Source organism: Trichosurus vulpecula, chromosome 6 (assembly GCF_011100635.1).
Source record: "Trichosurus vulpecula isolate mTriVul1 chromosome 6, mTriVul1.pri, whole genome shotgun sequence".
NCBI classification, from domain to species: domain Eukaryota; kingdom Metazoa; phylum Chordata; class Mammalia; order Diprotodontia; family Phalangeridae; genus Trichosurus; species Trichosurus vulpecula.
Genome location: NC_050578.1, coordinates 184,401,012 through 184,423,411, shown reverse-complemented (window position 1 = coordinate 184,423,411; position 22,400 = coordinate 184,401,012). Strand labels below are relative to the sequence as shown.

Here is a 22,400-nt window from a genome sequence, read left to right as displayed (position 1 = left end):
AGGTGATCAGTAAATTTTTTCAATTTATATTTTATTCTCTGGATCTGAGATATCAGGGCAGTTTTCCTTGATAATTTCTTGAAAGATGGTATCTAGTTCTTTTTTTAATTATGGCTTTCAGGTAGTCCAATATTTCTTAAATGATCTCCCCTGGATCTGTTTTCCAGGTCAACAGATCCAGGAGAGATCACTCAAGAATTATGAAATATTTCATATTTTCTTCTAGTTTTTCAATCTTTTGACTTTGTTTGTTTCTTGAAGTCTCATGGAGTCATTAGCTTCCACCTGCCCAATTCTACTTTTTAAGGAATTATTTTCTTAAGTGAGCTTTTGTACTTTCTTTTGCATTTGGCCAATTGTGTTTTAAGGAGTTCTCTTCAGTGGACTTTTGTGCCTCTTTTCCCATTTGGCCTAATCTGCTTTTAAAGGAGTTGTTTTCTTCAGTGAATTGTGCTTCTTTTGCCATTAGGCCAATTCTGTTTTTTAAGGTGATTTTTTTTCTTTAGTCTTTTTTTGTGCCTCTTTTACCAAACTATTAAGTCTCTTTTCATAATTTTCTTGCATCACTCTCATTTCTTTTCCAAATTTTTCCTTTGCTACTCTTCTCTCTTTCTTTAACTCTTCCAGGAATTCTTGCCAGCCTTGGGTCCAATTAGCAATTTTCTTTGAGCCTGCTTACAGTGGTTTTTACATTGTTATTGTCTAAATTTGTCTTGGTCTTCCCTACCACCTTTGTAGCTTTATATTGTCAAATTCCTTATTTTCCCACCTTATTTCTTCACTTTGAACTTTACATTAAAGTTGGGCTCTACTCACGTTGGGGTGGGGAGGCACTATCCCAAGCTTCAAGCTTTTTCATGCTGCTATTTTCAGAACTAGTTCCAAAGGTCTGTAAGTTTTTGGTGCTTCCAAGATGGTGGTATCCTGGGAGAGGTATGGTCTGTAGCTCTGGGATCTACCCAGGAAGGGCCCCTGTTCCCCCAAGTCACAAATATTAGTGCTCCTCTTAGCCCTGGATCTGTGACCAGGTCCCCTGCTCCTCCCTCGTAACATATTACAAGCATTCCTCTCTCTCTTGATCTGCAACCCAGGACTTTATGGGCAACAGAGTAGCCAATCAGCAGCAGCTGCACCAAGTGCCAGCAAAGATTCCCCTGTAATCTCTTTTTGACCAGCTGTCTGATATCTTTATCGTCTCTAGACTGAGAACTCCTGAAGTTGCTGCTGCTGCTGCTGTCATGGCTACCTACAAAGCCTACTTACTGCTAGTGCTCCTGCTGTATGCCAGGCCTGTGCCAGTGTTAAAGACATCTTTTGCAGACTTCCTAAGTTGTCTTAGGCTGGAAAAATGTCTCCTTCTGACTTTTGTTGTCCCTCCTACACCAAAATTTTATTTGAAGCATTATTTTAAAGTAGTTTGGAGGAGAATTTTGGGAGGGTTCAGCTGTGGCCTGTGCTCCCCAATTGGCCCTGGAAGAGGTTTTCAAATATATCTTCTCATATGAGATACACAGAGCAAGTATTGTTATTCTAATTTTATACATGAGGGAACTAGGTCTAAGGAATAACAAGAGACTTGCCCAGGGTCACAAAGCTAGTGAAGTCAGAATGAGCTCTCCTAGCTAATCCAGTACTTGAGTATGCCTACTGAAAGCAAAGCACTATAACCTACAACTGTAACTCCTATGCTCTTGAAAACAGCCAAGTCTATTGCCATGAACAGGTTTTATTTACTTTGTTATAGTAGTCCTCTAAAAACTGTTTGTGTTGCAATGAAAATAAACATACATTCATTGTTGCTAAATTATGTGATATCTATGAGTTTAAACCAAACTAAGTCTCCCCAAGCCATAGAGAAAGAACAAGACCACTGAATTTCTTTAAAATGTATTAATACAACCATTCTAAGAGTTAAAATAAGATTTAGAAAGTAAAGGAAATGTTGTTTTCAAAACTGGAAATACTGAAGACCAGTAAAGACAATATAGTTGGAAATACTACAGCTCAATTCTCTCCCACAACTACTTAAACAAAGACTGAGAAATCTAACAAAACTGAATTGTGATCAGGAAACCTGAAAAGAAAACATAGTGGAGTGGAGCCAAAATGGCACAGAAAAGGCAGGGATTCACCTGAGCTCTCCTCAAAACCATGCCAAACAACTTTAATGCCTCAAAAATTCTAGAATGGCAGAACCCACAAAGGGACAGGGTGAAACAATTTTTTAGCTCAAGACAACTTAGTCAGCAAGAAAGGTCTGTTGCAATGGTGTGAAGGTGCAGCACTGTCTGGTGTAAGCCATACCCTAGCAAACCAGCAGCAGGCCTTGGGTGCAACTGAATCGGTGGCAGCAGTGGTGGTTTCCAGACTTCTCAGCCCACAGGAGGTAAGAGGGTCAGAAACTGATCAGAAGGAAATTATAGGAGTCCCTGTGCTGGCAATGGAGGAAGGAATCTGTTCCACTGTCAATACTTGGATCTGGATCACAGTTCTAGACCTCAGGGTCCTTCCAAGAGCTTGTGGCTGCAAGGGATCTGAGACCCTGGTCATAGTTCCAGGGCAGAAAAGAGTGCTTATGGTCACTTACAGACCAGAGCACAGGCCAAGAGAGTAGTAAAAATAGCTCTCCCTAGATCTACCACCTTGGAAGAACCTAAAACTAACAGTTCCCCAGAATTATCTCTGAAAATAGCTGCATAAGAAACCTGAAGCTCAGGACAGTGCCCCCTCAAGATGGTGCTCTGGAAGCAGAGCCCCACTTCAGCATAGAGTTAAAAAGGCAAGAAATAGGCTGGAAAAATGAGCAAACAGTAGAAAAAATCCTGACTACAAAAAGTTACTATGGTGACAGGGAAAATCAAAACATAAACTCAGAAGAAGAAAACAAAGTCAAAACTGCTACATTTAAGCCTCAAAGAAAAATGTGAAACGGGCTCAGGCCACAGAAGAGCTCAGAAAAAGATTTTTAAAATCAAGTAAAAGACGTAGAGGAAAAAATTGGGAAAAGAAATGAGAGTGATGCAAAAAAAAAATCATGAAAAAAGAGTCAAAAGATTGGTAAAGGAGGCACAAAAAAATACTTAAGAAAATAACACCTTATAAAGACGTAATAGGCCAAATGGTAAAAAGAGGCACAAAAATCCAATGAAGAGAAGAATACCTTGAAAAGTAGAATTGGCCAAATGGAAAAGGAGGTACAGAAGCTCATTGAAGAAAAGAATTCCTTAAAAATTAGGCATGGGTAAGTGGAAGCTAATGATTCCATGAGACTTCAAGAAACAATCAAACGAAGTCAAAAGAATGAAAAACTAAAAGAAAATGTGAAATATTTCTGAAAAACAACTGACCTGGGAAACAGATCCAGGAGAGATCATTTAGGAATTACTGGACTACATGAAAGCCATGATCAAAAAAAGAGCCTAGACATTATCTTTCAAGAAATTGTCAAGGAAAACTGCCCTGATATTCTAGAACCAGAGGGTAAAATAGAAATTGAAAGACTCCATCAATCACCTCCTGAAAGAGATCCCAAAATGAAAACTCCCAGGAATATTAGAGCCAAATTCCAAAACTCCCAGATCAAGAAGAAAATATTACAAGCAGCCAAAAAGAAACAATTCAAATATCATGGAGCCACAGTCAAGATAATACAAGATTTAGCAGTTTCTACATTAAAAGGTCAGAGGGCTTGGAATATTTCAATTCCAGACAGCAAAGAAGCCAGAATCACAACCAAAAATCACCTACCTAGCAAAACTAAGCACAATCCTTCAAGGGAAAAAATGGATATTCAATGACATAGAGGATTTTCAAGCATTCCTGATAAATAAAGCAGAACTGAACAGAAATCTAACTTTCAAATACAAGAGTCAAGAGAAGCATAACAAGGTAAACAGGAAAGAGAAATCATAAGAGATTCAAAAGGTTAAACTATTCACGTTCTGACATGGGGAAAATGATACTTGTAACTCCTAAAAACTTTCTCATTATTAGGTTAGTTAGATGGAGCATACATAGACAGAGGGCACAAGTGTGAGTTGAATATGATAGGATAATTATCTAAAAACATAAAATAAAGGAGTGAGAAAGAAATACACTGGGAGAATACAAAAAGGAAAAGTAGAATGGGGCAAATTATCTGACATAAAAGAGGCACAAAAGAATTTTTATATTGGAGGGAAAGATAGGGGACATGGTGGAGGAGCATGTGAGCCTTACTCTCATCAGAACTGGCTGAAAGAGGGAATAACGTACACATTCAGCTGAGTACAGAAATCTATCTTGCCATACAGGAAAGGAGGAGAAAGGGGGGCAGGGTGCAGATAAAAGGGAGAGTGGATTGCGGGTGGTAAAAGTCAAAAGCAAAACACTTTTGAAAAAGGAGAGAAAGTGTAGGATAAAGAGGGAAAATAGGATGGAGGGTAACACACAGTAATCATAACTGTGAAAAAAAGTTTTACTGTGAGTTTTTTCTGATAAAGACCTCATTTCTCAAATATATAGAAAATAGTCAAAATTACGGAAATAAGAGTGATTCTCAATTGATAAATGGACAAAGGAAAAGAACAGGCAGTTTTCAGAAGAAGTAAATAAAGCTATCTAGAGACATGAAAAAATGCTCTAAATCACTATTGATTAGAGAAATGCAAATTAAAACAACTGAGGTACCACATCACACCTATCAGATTAGCTAACACGAAAAAGCGGGAAAATGAGAAATGCTGGAGATGATGTGGGAAAATTGAGACACTAATGCAGTGCTGGTGAAGTGGTATACTGATTCAACCATTCTGTAGAGCAATTTAGAACTATGTCCAAAGGTCTATAAAACCATGCACACCCTCTGACCAAGCAATACCACTACCAGGTCTGTATTCCAAAGACTATTTTATGAAAAACAAAAAGAAAAAAGACCTATATGTACAAAAATATTTATAGCAGCTCTTTTAGTGGAATTGGAAACTGAGATGACCATCAATTAAGGAACGGATGAACAAGTTGTTGTATGTGATTTCGATGGAATACAACACTGTGCTATAACAAATGATGAGCAGGATGCTCTCAGAAAAAAACTGGAAAGACTTAACATGAACTAATGCAAAGTGAAATAAGCAGAACCAGAATAATATTATATACAGTAACAGCAATACTGAATGATGATCAACTGTGAATGACTTAGCTATTCTCAGTAATACAATGATCCAAGACAATTCTCAAAGACTTATGATGAAAAATGCTATTCATCTCCACAGGAAAAACTGATGGAGTCTAAATGAAGATTGGAGCATACTTTTTCTTTATTTTTCTTGGGGTTTTTTGTCTGCATTTTCTTTCATAACATGACTAACATGGAAATGATTTGCATAACTGCACTTGTATAACCTATATCAGATTGTTTACTGTCTCAGGGAGCAGGTAGGGAAAAGAGAGAAGGAGAGAATTTGGAACTCAAAATTTTTAAAAAATGAATATTAAAAATAGTTTTCACATGTAATTGGGGAAAAATAAAATAGTAAAGTAGAAAGAAAAAAAAAAAGAAATCATCCCTGTCTTCAAGTGGCCTATAATCCAGTAGCATGGCTAAAACAATTAAACAAATGACTGATAGTAGCTAAATGTAAGTGATACAAGAGAGGATCAAATATAGTATCTAAGATTTGAAGGGCACATAGAATTTCTATAAGCAGAGATTCCAGAGGTAGGCATTCTACACAGAAGAGATGACTTGAGCATGGACCTGGAGGTTAAAAGGTTGGGCAAAGAGTGAACAATCTGTTTTGGCTATAAGGTGAATGAATGCATGCCTCTCTAAGATGCACTACTGACTCATCCCCCCCAAGACAACTTCTACCTGGCCATAGAAACCTTCTAACCTAAAAGCCCATTCACCTCACTTCTGAATTCACGTTAGAATGTGAATATCTGTGACCTCCCCCTCTGAATGGGTGGCTCTACAAAGAACCATCACTTTAAGGAAAAAAGCCTGGGCCAACCAAGTTTTTACTTCTTCCTAGGCTGCACTGATAATTCATTCTATTTTCTTTACCATGTCATCCCTCAGCCCACTCTCCAAACCCCATTTCCTTTCAGTTCCTTTTTATATATCATCTCTCCACCCATTAGAATACGAGTTTCTTGAAGGCAGGGAATATCTTTGTTTTTGTTTGCATTTGTGTTCCCAGTGCTTTGCACAGTATCTTGCATATAATAATCCCTTAATAAAAAGTCATTGAGCCCTAGAACTAAACAGGGCCCTCAGCTATATCCTAGAGCATAAAGAGATCATCACAGATATGGCAGTGACAAGCCTGATTCTGTGCAGGGATCAGAACAGAAGGCATGAAGCAGCTTTGTCACTCTGATCCTAGAATAGGGTTGCAGATCCAGTGTGAACTAAGAAGCAGACCTATGCCTAGGGACTGTCAAACTGTGGAAGCATAACAAAGCAAGAAGTAGTCAAATTTCTTTGAAGATATAAATATGGTTTTGATACTTAAGTCAGGGAGAGTGGAAAGAGAGAAAGAAAACTGCAGACTAATATCTCTAGTGAATACTGGCATAAAATTTTTAAATAAAATATTAGCTAAGAGTCTATAGTAACATAACACAAAGTTTACACATTTTGACCAAGATGGATTTATTCCAGAAATGCAGGGATGCTTTAATATTGGGAAAACAATCAATAAAACAGATCATATTAATAAGAACAACAAAATCATATTATTATATCAACGGATGAGGAAAATTAAGGGTAAAGCAAGAATGCCAAGTGTCACTATTTGACAAAGTATTAGATATGCTAGCTATAGCAGTAAGAAAAAGAAATTAAGGAAATAAGTAAAAAGGATGCAGATGATATAATGGCTTATTAGAAAAACCTGGAGAGTCATCTAAAAAAATCAACTGAAATAATAACAGCAAAGTTGCGAACTGTAAAACAAATCCATATAAGTCATCAGCATTTCTCTCTAACACCAACAAAACTCAACAGGAAAAGACAGGGAAATTCCATTTCTAAAACTATAGAACATATAAAATACTTGGGAGTCAACCTATCAAGACACACATAGGAACTGAATGAATACAATTACAAAATACTTTTTAAGGAATTAAAGACAGACCTTAATAATGAGAGAAATATTTATTGTTCATGGGTAGGTTGACCCAGTATAATAAAAATGACCAATACTATCTAAATTAATTTACTTATTTCAGTGCCATACTAAGCAAACTACCAAAGAATTATTTGCTGAAAAAAATAACCAGAATTTCTCAACAGAAACAAAAGGTCAAGAATCTCAATGGAAATGATGGGAAAAGGTGGGGAAAAGGAGCCTAGCAATACCAGATCTCAAACTATACTTACAAAACAGCAATCATCAAAATGATATGACACTAGAAATAGAGGTTGATCAATAGTATAGATTAGTATACAATATATATACACAAGCAAATGAACACAATGATCTAGTGTTTGATAAATCCAAAGACCCACCCCGCCCCCCCCAACTACTGATGCAGCAACTATTTGAAAAAACTGCTGGAATAACTGAAAAGTAACCTGGCAGAAACTAAGTACAATTAAGTACAATCAATTATGTTATTAACACTTGTTTTGAAAATGTAAATCTGTTTCAATTTGACTGATATATCAGGGGGTGATTTGAACATAATGCAAATTTCAAATTTGCTTATGCACGATTTCCTCCTGGAGAAACAAGCAAGAATGGAGAAAACTATACCTCTTCACAGTAACTCACAAGTTGCAACCACTCTGGTATCCATTTCTACAAGCAAACTTCAGGTCTTTGTTTTTGCACAAACGAAACCAATGCCATAGTTACTGTATAACTTCTGGTGTAGTAGGAGCTGTTGACAAAGAAGGACTGGTTCACATCATCAAATTCCACCTTGGGCCACGGTCTCTAACTTGTGAGAGCAGGAATGATGGCATGCTCAATTTCCCTGACACTTTGCTAACCTGGCCCACGGGGAACTTGGATGCAAGACAAGCAGGAGCCCAGACAGGCTGAGGTCATGGACATTGCCAACATTTATTACAGTATTTATGTATTTCTCTACCGTTTAACATACATAAAATTATGCTATTGTTTTTATTATGTTCCTATCTTTTTAAAAATGGCTGCACTTAAGGACCTCGACTGGCTGCAAGTTCCCCACCTCTGGAGTTAGAGCAGAACTAACTTAACTATACAGAACAAAATCTCACAACATATATCAAGATAATCTCCAGATTATGACTTACACACATGCATAAGCTGACAACACAAATTAGAGGAGCAAGGAAAAAATTCCCTTTCTGACTGATGGGAAAGGAGAGTTTACAACCAAACAAGGGGTAGAGAGGATAACAGAAAATAAAATGGAAAATTTTATTACATAAAATTAAAACATTACATGAATAAAAACAAATGCAACTAAAATAAGATGGGAAATAGGGGGAAAAAGTTTACAGCAGGTTTCTTTGATAAAAGTCTCATTTCCAAGATACATAAGACAATACTTCAAATTTTAAGACTAAGAGCCATTCTCAAATTGATAATCAAAAGATATAAATAGGTAGTTTTCAGAAAAATAAATCCAAAGCATGAAATGTCCCAACTCTATGAAATATTCCAAGATACTAATAAGTAGAAAAATGCTACTAAAATGTTCCAACTCACTAATAAGCAGAGAAATACAAATGAAAGGTCAATACCTCATACCACCCATCAGACTGGTGAAGTTGACAAAAAAAGAAAAATAATAAATGTTCAAGGTACTGTGGTAAACAAGCAAATTAAATGCCTATTCAAGGATTATAAATGTATCCGGCCATTCCAGAAAGCAATTTGGAAGTATTCCCCCCAATGTCACTATACTATGAATACCCTTTGACCTAGTAATACCACTAATACAATTAAACCCCAAAGAGATCAAAGAAGAAAAGGAACCATTTATACAGCAGCAATATTTATAATGGCAAATTAGAAACTAAAGACGTGTCCATCACAAGGACAATGGCTCAATAAATTGTGATACATTAATATGATGGAATACCTACCATTGTGCCTTAAGAAAGAAAAACCTAGGAAAACTCGAAGGAATTGATGAATAGCAAAGTGAACAAAGCTATTAAAATAATTTAAATAATAATAACATTGTCAAGACCAATAACTCTGAAAGAGTTAAGAACACTGATCACCATAATGGCCAATCACAATTCTAAAAGACTAATGATGGAGGCTGGCTACCCACTTCCTAACAAAGAGGTAGTAGATTTTGGGTACAAAATAAAGGCCAATGTGGAAATTTGTTTTACTCAACCATGCATATTTATGACAAGGGTTTTATTTTCCTTTACTTCAAGAGGGAATTGGGAGGCTGGGGGGAGGAAGAGGTGCAAGGAAGAGAAAATACATTAACTTAAAAACAAGAAATTAAATTAAAAAAACTGGAAACATTATATTTGAGAAGCTAGATGTCTTGTAAGGATTACAAACTCAGCATGTCCATAATAAAACTCATTGTCTTTCTCCAATCCCACTCTGCTTCCGAACTTCTTTGTTTCTGACAAAGTTAACAATATCCTTCTACTCACATAGCTTCATCCTCACTCCCTGACCAAACACATCGAATCAATAGTCAAGTCCTGTCCACTCCATTTCCACAATATCCCCTTCTCTCTACTCACACAGCCACCTCCCTAATTCAAGCCTTTTTCACCTGGACTCTCACAGAAATCTCCTAAATGATCTCTTTGCCTCAAATGTTTTCTCTCTCCAATGCAACAATCTTCCACATAGATGCCAATGTAATTTTTCCTAAATCACAGGCCTGACCACATCTCTGTACTGATTAACAAATGCCAGTGGCTCCCAATTACCTCTAGGACCAAATACAACTCCTCTATTTGGAATTTAAAGTCTTTCACAAAAACCTGTTTCTAACCTACCTTCCCAATCTTAATATGTTATTCCCCCTTCATACATTCCATGGTCCAGTCAAACTAACCTTCTTGATGTTCCTCACACATGACACTCCATCTCCCATCTCAGTGCATCTGCAGATTGTTTACCATGCCTGGAATGTGCTCCCTCCTCACCTCTACTTCTTACAATCCCTAGTTCCTGTCAAAGCTTAGCTCAAGCTTTACCTTCTATGAAGGTCCTTTCCTAATCTCTCTGCTATTGCTTTATCCTCACCCCACAATTAGCTTATATTTATATTTATTTTGTATATGCTTATATAAGTCTGTTATCTTGCCCAACAGAACCAAAAGACAGGACTGTTTCATTTCTGTCTTTGTGTCCCCAATGTCCGGCACAGTGTCTGCACATGGTAGGCGCTCAATTAATGATTGCCTGATTTAAACATGGACAAATTAAAATTTGAATTAGAAAATTTATACTTGCTTTCATTTGGAAAGCAAAATATCTGCATTTGAGCATTATAATATCTCTTCCCAATAAAAACAGAGGAAAAGAACCATTGTGTATAATATTATGATAAATTTTTTAAAAATCATTTCCAAGCAAGATTTTCTTAATTTTAAATGTTTTTCTAAGGGGGCTGTATCTTAACACCTTTAAAGTATAAATTTAAGTACTATTTTACCTTGAGCTAAAAACTAGATATGTGTCACTATAAGGTATATACTTAACATTACTAATCTTCATCTATCATTAAAAGATTATTTTCTTATTCTCGCACAGCAAATATCACTGATAGCTCCCATCCATGATTATCCCAAGTGTCGAAATAAGCCCACTGATCGAAAGAATACTGAACTAGAGATGACAGCAGAAATAAATGAACACAAGTAAATATGATATCCAGCACAGCAGGAAAACATCTTTTAAATAACAAGACAAAGAATACTTTTTCACGAGGAAGAGCTAATAGTATTGGGGGTAAGGGAAAGCAGCCATAATTTTAACATAGGTAAGCAGGTAGAGAGAGTTGAATCCATTCAAGTGAAAAGAAATAAAAGGAATCATTTATATTGCACTAGCCCCCTTTTTTTTCCTTTTCCTATTTCAGTGAATCCTTTTCCTATTTCATTATGCTTTCCTCCACATTTCAGAGGAATTCTCTACATCCTCTTAGGAAGAGATCAATTTACTTAATTATTCCCAAAAGTTAATTAAACATATTAAAATAAGAATGTCTACATTTTATTAACAAAATTAGTTAACGTGTAAAGAATAATATGCATGAATTACTTACCTATCAGGCACCCTTGGAGCAAAACAGGATGTAGTAGAATGAACACACAGAATGTTATCAGCCCCAAGCTCCCTGATTTTAGCTTCCACTCCCTTCAGGTCTGTGCGTAGCTCATCACCTTCTAACACATTCTCTATCACCACAGGCTCAAAACCTAACAAAGGTATCCAAAAAGAAAAGGAGTATTCATGTATCCAACTATTCATTGTAAGGCAAGATTATAAAAATAGTAGGAATCAATCCTCCTCTATCACTAAAGCCTGGCTGATTATTGCTTCTGGTAAAGATCATCTAAGCAGTGTAGGAAATAAAACATGGAAGTATAATTACATAAATATAAAGACAATGATGACCAAAAAGAATGTTTCTTCAATTAAGCATTAAGTAACACAGCAATTCAAATAATGGAAAAAGGCTTAAAATCAACTTAAAATAAATGTTTAGGAAAAAGATACTAAATTTCAGATACAGAGATCACTGCGGCTTGATCTATCACTTACATATAAATTCTACTAATTAAGTACAACTATTAGAACAAATAGGAACAGTGAAAGCTAGCACATTTTAAACACAGGAAAAAAACTGTCTTAGACATTTGTTGTATTAAGCATGTATCATTAAACCAGAACAAATCAAAGATTCCACATACAGAAAAGATATTATGCTTCTATTTTCAAAGTATAAATTCATGCATTTAGATATAAAAATTCTTGATAAAACATTAGCTGGGAAAAATGCAGAGGTTATTTTAAGTACATTGAGAAGATAAGTACTACAAGGAAAGAAAAAAAGGAATTATGAGTACAAGCCTTGGTGACTGGCAAAAACATCAAATTGTCAAGACATTTAAGGCCATTTGCATATCAATCACAAGCACAATTTTTTTATTGTGATGAAACTGCCCTTTAAAACATTAGTTAAAAAAAGTAAAAGTGTTACAATTAAATACCCAAGCAACTACGCAAGTAGAGTAATAAGATTATAGAATTTTAAAAGTTAGATGGGCATTTAGAAATCATATAGCCCAATTCCTTTACTTCAAAGCTGAGGAAACTTAAGGGCTAGAGAGATTAAGTTAACTTGCCCAAGATCCCACAGTGGCAAAGCTAAGCAAAGACTGACTGAGCTGCATATTTGAAGAACATGAATGATGTTTCACTGTGTAAAAATAGCATCAAATGATCATTGATTTAGAGCTGGAAGGAGCTTTAGAGATCAAGACCAACCTTCTCATTTTACAAATGAGGAAACTGAGGTACAGAACTATTAAGTGACTTGCCCAGAATTACACAGCTAGTAAGTGCCTGAGTCAGAATATGAATTCAAGTCTTCCTGGCTCCAAGTTCAGTACTCTAAATAGATAACCACCTTCTGACATATCAGATGGATCTAGGATCTCATCTCTGTATATGTATACTTCCTCTATCACAATGCATTCACACTTGCTCATCCTATGTAATTCTTGTCCATGTTTTTCAGTAAATCCTCCATAGATGAACTACCTGATTTAGGGAGGTCCCAGATAAGAAAATTCCTTCTACCAGTGTGGGTGATACCTTCACCACAAATTGCTTAGATCACTATGTGGCTGTGTGACAAGGCACGACTTGAAATGAGGCCTTTCTGGCTCCAACGATAGTTCTCTTAAAAATATACCATTCAGCCTTTCAAGTAAAGGAGAGTTAGCTAAAATCAATCTGAAAGACTAAAAGGAGCCAGATTGTGAAGGGCTTTGAATAGCAAACAGAAGTTTTACTTTATTTTATATTAGAGGCCATAGGAAGCTACTAAAACATCTTAAGGGGGTGACATGATAGAATCTATACCTTAGGAATATAAAATCTGGCAAATTACAAAGGAAGGCCTAGAGAAAGGAGAGCCTGGCAACAGGGAGACCCATTAGGCTAACAGTAAGGAGGCCCTGAATTACACATGGGTTTCTATATGAATAAATATTTTGTTAAAGTTGCTGTATATTTCATTCTACTGCATTGCCCATTTATGATTTCATTATATATCCTTGTCAAACAGAAAAATAAAAAGTCAGCAAAGAGTACAATAACAAATTTTCACCATTAAGGACAATGAAATAACCACAATTAAATATCACTGTCTCAGATGTGTTTATAAAGAAGGTAAAATGGTGGAAAAAAGAACAGTAAAATTAAGTAAATGGAAAGGAGATCCACATTCAGTCAACCAGTAAATCAATAAATCTTTAAGTACTTACTATGTGCCAGGCACTGTACTAAGCACTAAGGACAGGAAGAAATGCAAAAGACAGTCCCTGGTCTCAAGGAGCTCAGTCTAATGGTGGAGACAACCTACAAACAACTACGAACAAAAAGGCAATATACAGAATAAATTGGAAATAATCAACAGATGGAAGTCATTAGAATTAAGGGAGTAGAGAAAAATCTTCCTATGGAAGGTGGGATTTTAGCTGGGACTTGAAGGAAACCAGGGTAATCAGAAGGCTCAGATGAGAAGGGAGCACATTCCATGTATGGGGAACAACCAGGGAAAATGTTCAGTCAGGAGATGGAGTTTCTTGAGTGAGGAACACCAAGGAGGTCAGTGTCACTGGACTGCAAAGTATATGGACCACTGGGGGGTGGGGGGAAGGTGTTGTGTAGAACAGGGTAAGGTTTAAGAAGACAGTGCTATCAGGGCAGCTAGGTGGCACAATGAATAGAGCATGGGCCCCGGAGTCAGGAGGACCTGAGTTCAAATACAGCCTCAGACACCTGACACTTACTAGCTGTGTAACTTTGAACAAGTCACTTAGCCCCAGTTGCCTTACCTTTCCCACTCAAAAAAAAAAAAAAAAAAGAAAAAGAAGACTGGGGAGGGAGAAGGCTATGAAGTGCTTCAAATGCCAAACAAAGAATTTCCTATTTTATCCTAGGGGTGACTGGGAACCACTGGAGTTTAACTGAAGGGGAGGCTGAGGGGAAGAGAAAAGGACAGTCAGACCTGCACTTCAGGAAGATCACTTTGGAAGCCGAGTGGAGGATGGACTGACAGACAGACCAACCAGCAGGTTACTGTAATAGTCCAGGCATGAGGTGATGGAGGCCTGCATCAGGTGGTAGCAGTGCCAGCAGAGAGAAGGGGCATTTTATAAAAGTAAAATGACAGGCCTTGGCAACATATTGGATATAGTGAGTGAGAGTGAGGGGTTGAGGATAACACCTAAGTTATAAACCTGGGTGATTGGGAAGATTGTGATACCCTCCACAAAAATAGGGAAGTTGGGAAGAAGGGAGGGTTTAGGGTGAAAGACAATGAATTTAGTTTTGGACACGTTGAATTTAAGATGTCTATGACACAGCCATTTTGAGATGTCTATAAAGCAAGTGGAGACATGAGACTAAAGGTCAGCAGAGAAGTCCAGGCTGGATAAGTATGTATGAGAATTTTCAGTATGGAGAAGATAACTGAATTCATGAGAGATGATGAGATCATCAAGTGAAATAGTACAGAGGGAGAAGAAAGCCCAGAACAGAGTCCTGTAGGACACCCATGATTAGTGAGAGTGACCGGATGATAAGTACATCAAAATGAGACTGAGAAAAGGTCAAATAGGAGAAGAATCAGGAGAGTAATGTCACAAAAACCTAGAGAGAAGAAGTGAAGGCTCTATATGCAAAGTATCTGAGGAGGGGAAAAAACCAAAATCTCACAAAACTAAACACCATGGAGAAAATAACTACCAACCTACAAAAAAACTACCACCAACCTATATGCCTATTCTCCCATCTACACAAAAAAACTTTATGATGTTTGTATTCCCACCTGTAGAAAGAAGTGAAAATAAGTAATGACAAAGTCCATATTGTTGTTTCTGAAACTACAAGCACAATCTCCTTTTGGGATTCTTCTACTGCATTAAGTGTGATTTACTGTAGTCCTGTTTGGTGAAGTCTAGCTGCTTGAAGCCTCGTAAATCTAAATGCATAAAGTTCAACAGGTTGCTTGTGGTTTTTTTCTGCGATAGATTTTTAACTTCTGCAAAAGGTTTCCCCCTTCCCCCAAGGTACCAGTAGCTCCTTTCAAGAGCATTATCAGGATATTTATTAACATCAAAGGTAAGTAGACTGACCATGACGAGATAACCCACTCAACTGCCAATAACCACTCAACTGTCAACAACTGTATACCAACTTTACATTATAATTATAAGGGTCAGTCCATTCTAGTTGTCCCTACAGAAAACAGGTATGTGATGCTTCTAACTAAACAAACTGTAGTACAGAAATGTAATAGAATATTACTATGCTATAAGAAATAACAAATACAATGAACCTAGAGAGGCATGGAAAAACTTACATGAACTGATGAAAAGTGAAGTTGGACCAAGAAAACAATAAATACAATAACTACAACAATGTAAACAGAAAGACCCACAAAACAACAGAAAATTAATGTGAGGGGAGAGCAGGATAGAGAAGTGGCATGTTTAAAACCCAGGCTTTAGGAATATCACTTCGGCAGCAGTGTGGAAAATAGACTAGAGGAGAGAAGGACTTGAGGTAAAGAAGAAAATGTATAAGATCATTGAAATAGATCAGGCAAGAGGTGATTAAGGTTTGAATGAGGGTGATGGTTTTATGAGTAAAGAGGAGGGGAACATAAGAGATACTGTAGAGACTGAAATGCCATGAGGGAAAGTGGGAGACTAGAAAGCTGGTTGTACCTGCAACAGAAATTGTGAAGTTCAAAAGGGAAGATCTGGGGTATCAATAATAAGTTATGGTCTCATGAATCTAAGTGGAATTTAGTTGCAGGAGCTACATATTTTTTTTCCTTAAAGGAAAGAAATTCCCAGATCCAACTATCACTGCCTTAGAAAAGGAGGAAGGAAAAGAAAGGGAAGATAACAGAGGCTTGATGATGAGAAGAAAGAATGACTCCTAGCCAATTTGTCACTAGGCACTTACTCTTAAGTATAAGTTACAATATGCTTTAGTGATCCATTATATAGAGACTGAAATTTCTTAAACATCTTAGAAGTTGATCTTCTTGGATTGCTAAGACTAAAAAAAAATATCACCTGGCTGACCAAAGTTCTGGCAATGCATTTCCCCAAATTCAATTATACTTGTCCTCAGATAACAAATAGCCTCTCACCTTGCACATGATATAAAGTATAACTATTAACACAAATTCTGAGAGTTAGACAGAGTTGGACCTCAGAGTCCAACTAGTCAAACCTATATATACAAGAAGTTTCTCTACCACATACCCAACAATGCAACCAGCCTTTTATTAAGGCTCTCCAGTGATGAGGAACCGACCATTTACAAGACAGTCCATTCATTCCACTTTTGCATAACTAATTATTTTTCAAGCCTAAATTTGCCTCTTTGCAACTACCTTCCATTGCATCTAGTTAGGCCCTCTGGGACCAAGCAGAAAGTTATCTAATCCTTCTTCCACATGTTGTTGTTTGTCCTTTGTTCTCAAAGAGGACCATGACATTAGGAAGATGATGCCATGACTTGGAAGTGAATTGGATTTAAGTGAGGTAAAGTCGTGCAAAGTCACCAGCCTCATTTTTTCTAGTAGCAAGATATAGATCAGCATGACTGGAGATGGCCCTCCTCCTCCACAGGATAGCCTTTCAAATACTTGAAGATACCTATGATGTTCTCCCCTAGATCTTCTCTTCTCCAAGATAAATATCCCCATTTCCTTCAATTGATCCACGTACAGCAATATCTTGAGGATCTTCAGCATCTTGGCTGCCCTCCTCTATATGTTCTTCAGTTTATCAACATCCTTCCTAAAATGAGGTACCCAAAACTGAACACAACACTCCAGACGTGGTCTGACCAAGTACAAGAGGTCTATCACTTTCCAAGTCCTGGCACTTTTCTTAATATTGTCAAAGACTACATTCACTTTTCTTACTGTCATATCACTCTCAACTGATATTGCGCTTACAATCCACCAATACTCTCAAATCTTTTGCAGATCGTTGTATAGTCATAAGTGCCACATCTTGCAGCTGTGAAACAGAATAAGACTACATTTATCCCTATTAAATTTCATCCTACTACATTCAGCCCAATGTTCAAGCCAGTCAAGAACTGTAGCCAAACTCTGTCATGAAGTATGTTAAGATATCTACCCCTGGTTTGTAAATCTGACAAACATACCATTTATCCGCCTTACCCAAGTTGCTGATGAAAAAAAATGTTAAACATCAACGGCAACAGGTAAAGCACAGATCTTTGGGGCCCACTATACAAAAAGCTTCCTTCAAAGGTGAAAATGGACCATTAATGACTACTCTTTCTCCAGACATTTAAGTAGCTTCAAATCCACCTAACCATGCTATCATTTCTCTAAGCTCTTTTAATAAGAATACCATGGGAGACTTTGTCAATTGTTTTGCTACAATCCCACGAGCTACAAGTTTAGTAATGTTATCAAAAAAAAAAAAGAAGTGAGGTTAGTTTGCCATGGCTTGTTTTTGATGCTAGATACATGCTAGAATTTTGACAGTAATCTAGGTCACACTTAGATGGCCTCTAGTTTTCAGATGCCACTCTCTTCCCTTTTTTGAAAATCAGGACATTTGCCCTTCTCCAGTTCTGTGGCACCTCTCCACAATTCCATAATCTTTCAAAGATCACTCCCAATGACTTAGCAGTCATTCCTACATATACGTTCTTTGGCATCCTAGGACATAGTTCTTCTGAGATTAGTAAACTGAACCTACCAAGGGCAGCTAAAGCGCTTTCCGTCTCCCGACTTAGCATACGTATCAACTCCCTATTAGTTATTTTGTTGTGTTCTTTCCAGTCCAAAGATTATTCTCTTCGGCAGATAGAAAGAGAAACAAGAGTTGAGAAGCTCTGTTTTTTCCCTATCATTCAGTCATCATTGTCCCAAAAGCTTCAAGTAGTGGGTCTCTCTCTTCTTTCCTTTTTCCTCCAAAATAACAAAATCTTTTTTGTTGTTCTTGGCTTTAACTGCCTGTGTCAGCTCATTCTGAGCTTTGGTTCTTCTGGTACTATTCTTATAGGACCATACCACACTTATGTATTCATTTTCCACTACTGACCTTGGCTTCCATCTTCTGTGTCTATCTTTAAAATCTGTGTTGGTTCATCTTTTTTTCTCTCAATTCTACCTTTTGCTCAGCAAAAGTGTGAAAGTCTAACATGAAGTAGAATTACCAAAACTATAACAGAGAAATTTTGCACTTAGCTTTACATCCTCCAACACCCTTGGAATACAATGAGAATGAACTTTAGACCACAGATCCCTTTCCACGTTATCATTTGCAAAAGTAAGTCTATCTTGACTTCCTTCAAAGAAATGGCATTTACTAAAATTACACAGTAAGAACAGGAGCTACAAATCATTTCTCACAGAACCTGGGGGTTCACTCTCCTGCAAATACAATGTCACGAGAAGAGTTATCCTGAATTCTTAATGAAAATTTTTCCTATGGAATCAGTCTTTGGTTTCTGACCTTGAAATATACTAGGAGTTCTCTGCATTACTCCACTACTATGAATCAATTCTGATGGAAGTGGAATACCTTTATAGCCTGATAAGTAGTTCAATTACAGAAAGGCAGTACAAATATAGTTGTTCAATTAATTTGAGACTATACCAAAAAAAATGCTAAGTTTTCTAATTTTTGATCTAGGCCTTATTTAAGGAAACACAGAAATCCCAATCTAAATTTCTAACACTATTTGCTCTCATCTTTTATCCTTCTCAAAAATTATAGCAGTGATTTTGCCTCATTACATAACCTTAAACTGTCTGCTTCTTAATTTCCTTGAATATCACAACCCAGTCATTAGCCTTTGTTTCTCTTCAAAACAGTATCGCACAGCAAAGAGCTGGACTTAAGAGCAGGAAAACCTGGATTCAAATCCTATCTAATATACTTACTATGACACCCTGGACAAGTTATTTAACCCTTCTCTTCCCAATTTCCTTATCTATAAAATGGAGATAATGATAAAACCTACTTCACAAAGCTGTTGTAAGGCTCAAATGAGATAATATATGTAAAGCACTTTTAAAAACTAAAGATACAAATGTTAGCTTATTATTATTATTATTCAGTTTTTCAATAATTATTCATATTGGATCCAGTCAGATGGAAGGGTATCTATTTAATTCATGGTAATAATTTTTTAGGTTTGTTTTGTATGTGTATGTGTAGATGTATTAACTTTTTTTGTATTCTGTTTTAATAAATTTTTAGTTTTTCATCTATGATTCTAAACAAATCTAAAAGGCTACGTAATATTAACCTCACTACATCATGATCTGTAGTTTTTATCAATGGAGGAAATCCTAGATATGCAAATTGTGAAGATAATATACTACATAGTTTTTAGAGCCTCAGGCTCAGATAGGTTTAGTGACTTCCCATGGTCATATGGCTAATTTTAAGAGTCAAGATTTGAACCCATATTTTCCTGACTAGAAATCCAACATTCTTATCTACTGAGCCACACTGTCTCTCAATGTTGTAATATTAATGCGACATTAATAAGTTATAATACATTTCATTACCTGCAATGATCATGGATTTAAAGCAGGACTTTTGATCTATCCGTGGCCAAATAATATATTTTGCCTTTGGTCTCTTGTGTCGTAGAGTCAAGAAACACAATGTTAGACTCATACCAGTTGCCACTGGAACAACAAAGCAGTCAGCCACTGAACGAACACCTATAAATAAAGAAGCAATTCGAAATTAAGTCAACTGGAAGTATTTCATAGAATCACAAATCCAGTGCTGGAGAGAACTCAGAGGCCATCTAGCCCAACTCCCTCATTTGTAGCAGGTCAGCAAAAAGTAGCACAATTAATATAATACACACCAGCCAGTCTTATGATGTCCAGAACTAATAAATTGGCTATTTTGTTCAAAAGGCTAGAACCTGCAGCTTTGGGTTGCACAGCAGCAATATCACCTGATCTTCCAATTCCATGAATGAACCTAAACAAAAGAAGGGTCAATGAATGGGAAAAAAAGTCTTATGCAAAATAATTCATGTACATGTATGCAAACAAGATAACCTAGAAAATCAGAAGCAATAGCTAGCTTTTAGGGGTAGAATCTGAGGCTTAAATGGGATCAAGAGAACATCCAATTAAGATTTTTACCAGATATAAGAATCTCCTCTATAATATTCCCAATAAGTATATTAATAATATGGAAACTATAATAATTAAATGACCAATTAATCATCCATGAAAACAAATTTTCCCCTTTACTTTCTCTTTCCCTTAATCAGGATAGTAAGCAAAAATCTGGTCAATACTCTGGGTACGAAAGAGGAATCAGTGACATTTGTTTCACCCTATTTTTTTTGATGGCATAATTTTCTCCCCAGATTTAAAAAAACAAACTGTGCTGCCTCACTCCTGGAGCTTATGAAGAAAATAAGGATTAGGGTTTTAGAAGGCGACAGTCTAAGGTATAAAAATGAAGTAAGGACAAAACAAAGAACACTTATAAAATATTACTTAAATGCATATTATTTAATGCCAGAAAATGCTGAGCTCCATGTTGTGTTACATCAAGTTATATGTGTTACAACAGGCTCAAAGTTCAAGTAGTGTAATTTTCACACTTTCCTAGGGTGCCTTGTAAGTTCCATGTGGTAGGATTTATTTGGACCACTGACCTGAGAGAAAAACTCACAATCAAAATAATTTCAGAGAAAACCAGGAAGACTTACATGAACTAATCAGCAAGAAGTAAACAGAACCAGAAGAACAATGTATATAACAACATTGTAACAAGTTTAAAAGACTTAAGAACTCTGATCAACACAGTGGGCAACCATGATTCCAGAAGACTGATGATGAAAGCATGCTCTCCACCTCATGAGAAGAGAGATGACAGATTCAAAGTGAAGACTGAGACACAAAAGTTTTTGGATATGTGGGGTGGGAATTTGTTTTATCTGACTATGTATGCTCTAAGAGTTTTGTTTTTCTTTCTTTTTTCCCCAAAGTGGGAAAATGAGAGGGGAAAAAAAATGGATTTTTATTCAGTGAACAAAAATCAAATTAAAAAAAGTAGGGGCAGCTAGGTGGCGCAGTGAGTAGAGCACCAGCCCTGGAGTCAGGAGGACCTGAGTTCAAATCCAAACTCAGACACTTGACACACTTACTAGCTGCGTGACCTTGGGCAAGTCACTTAACCCCAGTTGCCCTGTTAAAAAAATATTTTTTTTTTAAAAAAAGTAGTCAGTAGAAATCGCACAGCTTTCCATATAAAGTCTGGCCTTATTTCTCATTTTTGATCTTAATTAACTCCATGTACTAGTCAAAATGAACTTTTTTGTTATTGTTTTGTTGTTTTCTTCCACTTCTAAGCATTTATGGAGGCCCACCCCTCATAGAATATACTGCCTTTGATTTTCAGGTGCCACTTCCTTCTTGATTCTCCCACCTTCAAGTAATCCCTCTATCTGCAAACTTCACATGTCTTTTGCATTTATCATAATCTGTGTCATATATTCATTTATATACACTCCACATTAGATTATATGTTCTTTAAGTGCATAGTCTGTATCATTCTTCATTTCTTTACCCTAGCCCCTAGCAGTGTCTTACTCATAGCAAACACTTAATAAATGTTTGTTGAATTAAATTTCCATAGTGGTATACCTAATGATACACAAAAAAATGTGCTCCTTGAAAAGTTGTTCCTAAATTAAACTATATTATAAATGGCATAGAGTTTCTCACAATTAAAAATAATCACCAAATTATTTTTTAAAACAAAAAGAAACTGTAATTTGAGTAATCACTTCCTGATTTGCTAGTCAGAAGTCTTTTTATAGCAGGTTGTGATAAAGCAGAACATATCAGCACTAAGCTTCATTATAGTAAAAGAAATAATAATAGTCAATTAATAATAATAATAATAATCCATTAAACTGTGAGCTTCCTGAGAGCAGGGACTATTTTTTGCCATTCTTTGCATACCCAGAACTTAGCACAATGCCTGGCACTTAGTAGGCACTTGATAAATGCTAGCTGACTGACAGACAACCTTCAGTTTGTAAATAATGGGATCATTAAGATGAACTCTAAAATTCAATGTTTCAACAATTATATTTTTAGAGTGTTAAACTATTTTCAAAGTGCTTTCATATATATTATTAAATTCA

The 22,400-nt window shown here is 36.4% G+C and overlaps 1 protein-coding gene across 1 annotated transcript in view; it reads right to left on the bottom strand.

Annotated features, from left to right (window-relative positions):
* SEPSECS (Sep (O-phosphoserine) tRNA:Sec (selenocysteine) tRNA synthase) overlaps window positions 1–22,400 on the bottom strand; it is an 84,935-nt gene that overhangs the window by 58,195 nt on the left and 4,340 nt on the right. The window contains exons 3-5 of the mRNA XM_036763026.1: window positions 20,094–20,212; window positions 19,783–19,941; window positions 11,230–11,383 (exon numbers count right to left, since the gene is read on the bottom strand). Coding sequence (XP_036618921.1) covers window positions 11,230–11,383; window positions 19,783–19,941; window positions 20,094–20,212 — 432 coding nt within the window. The remainder of the gene's footprint in view (window positions 1–11,229; window positions 11,384–19,782; window positions 19,942–20,093; window positions 20,213–22,400) is intronic.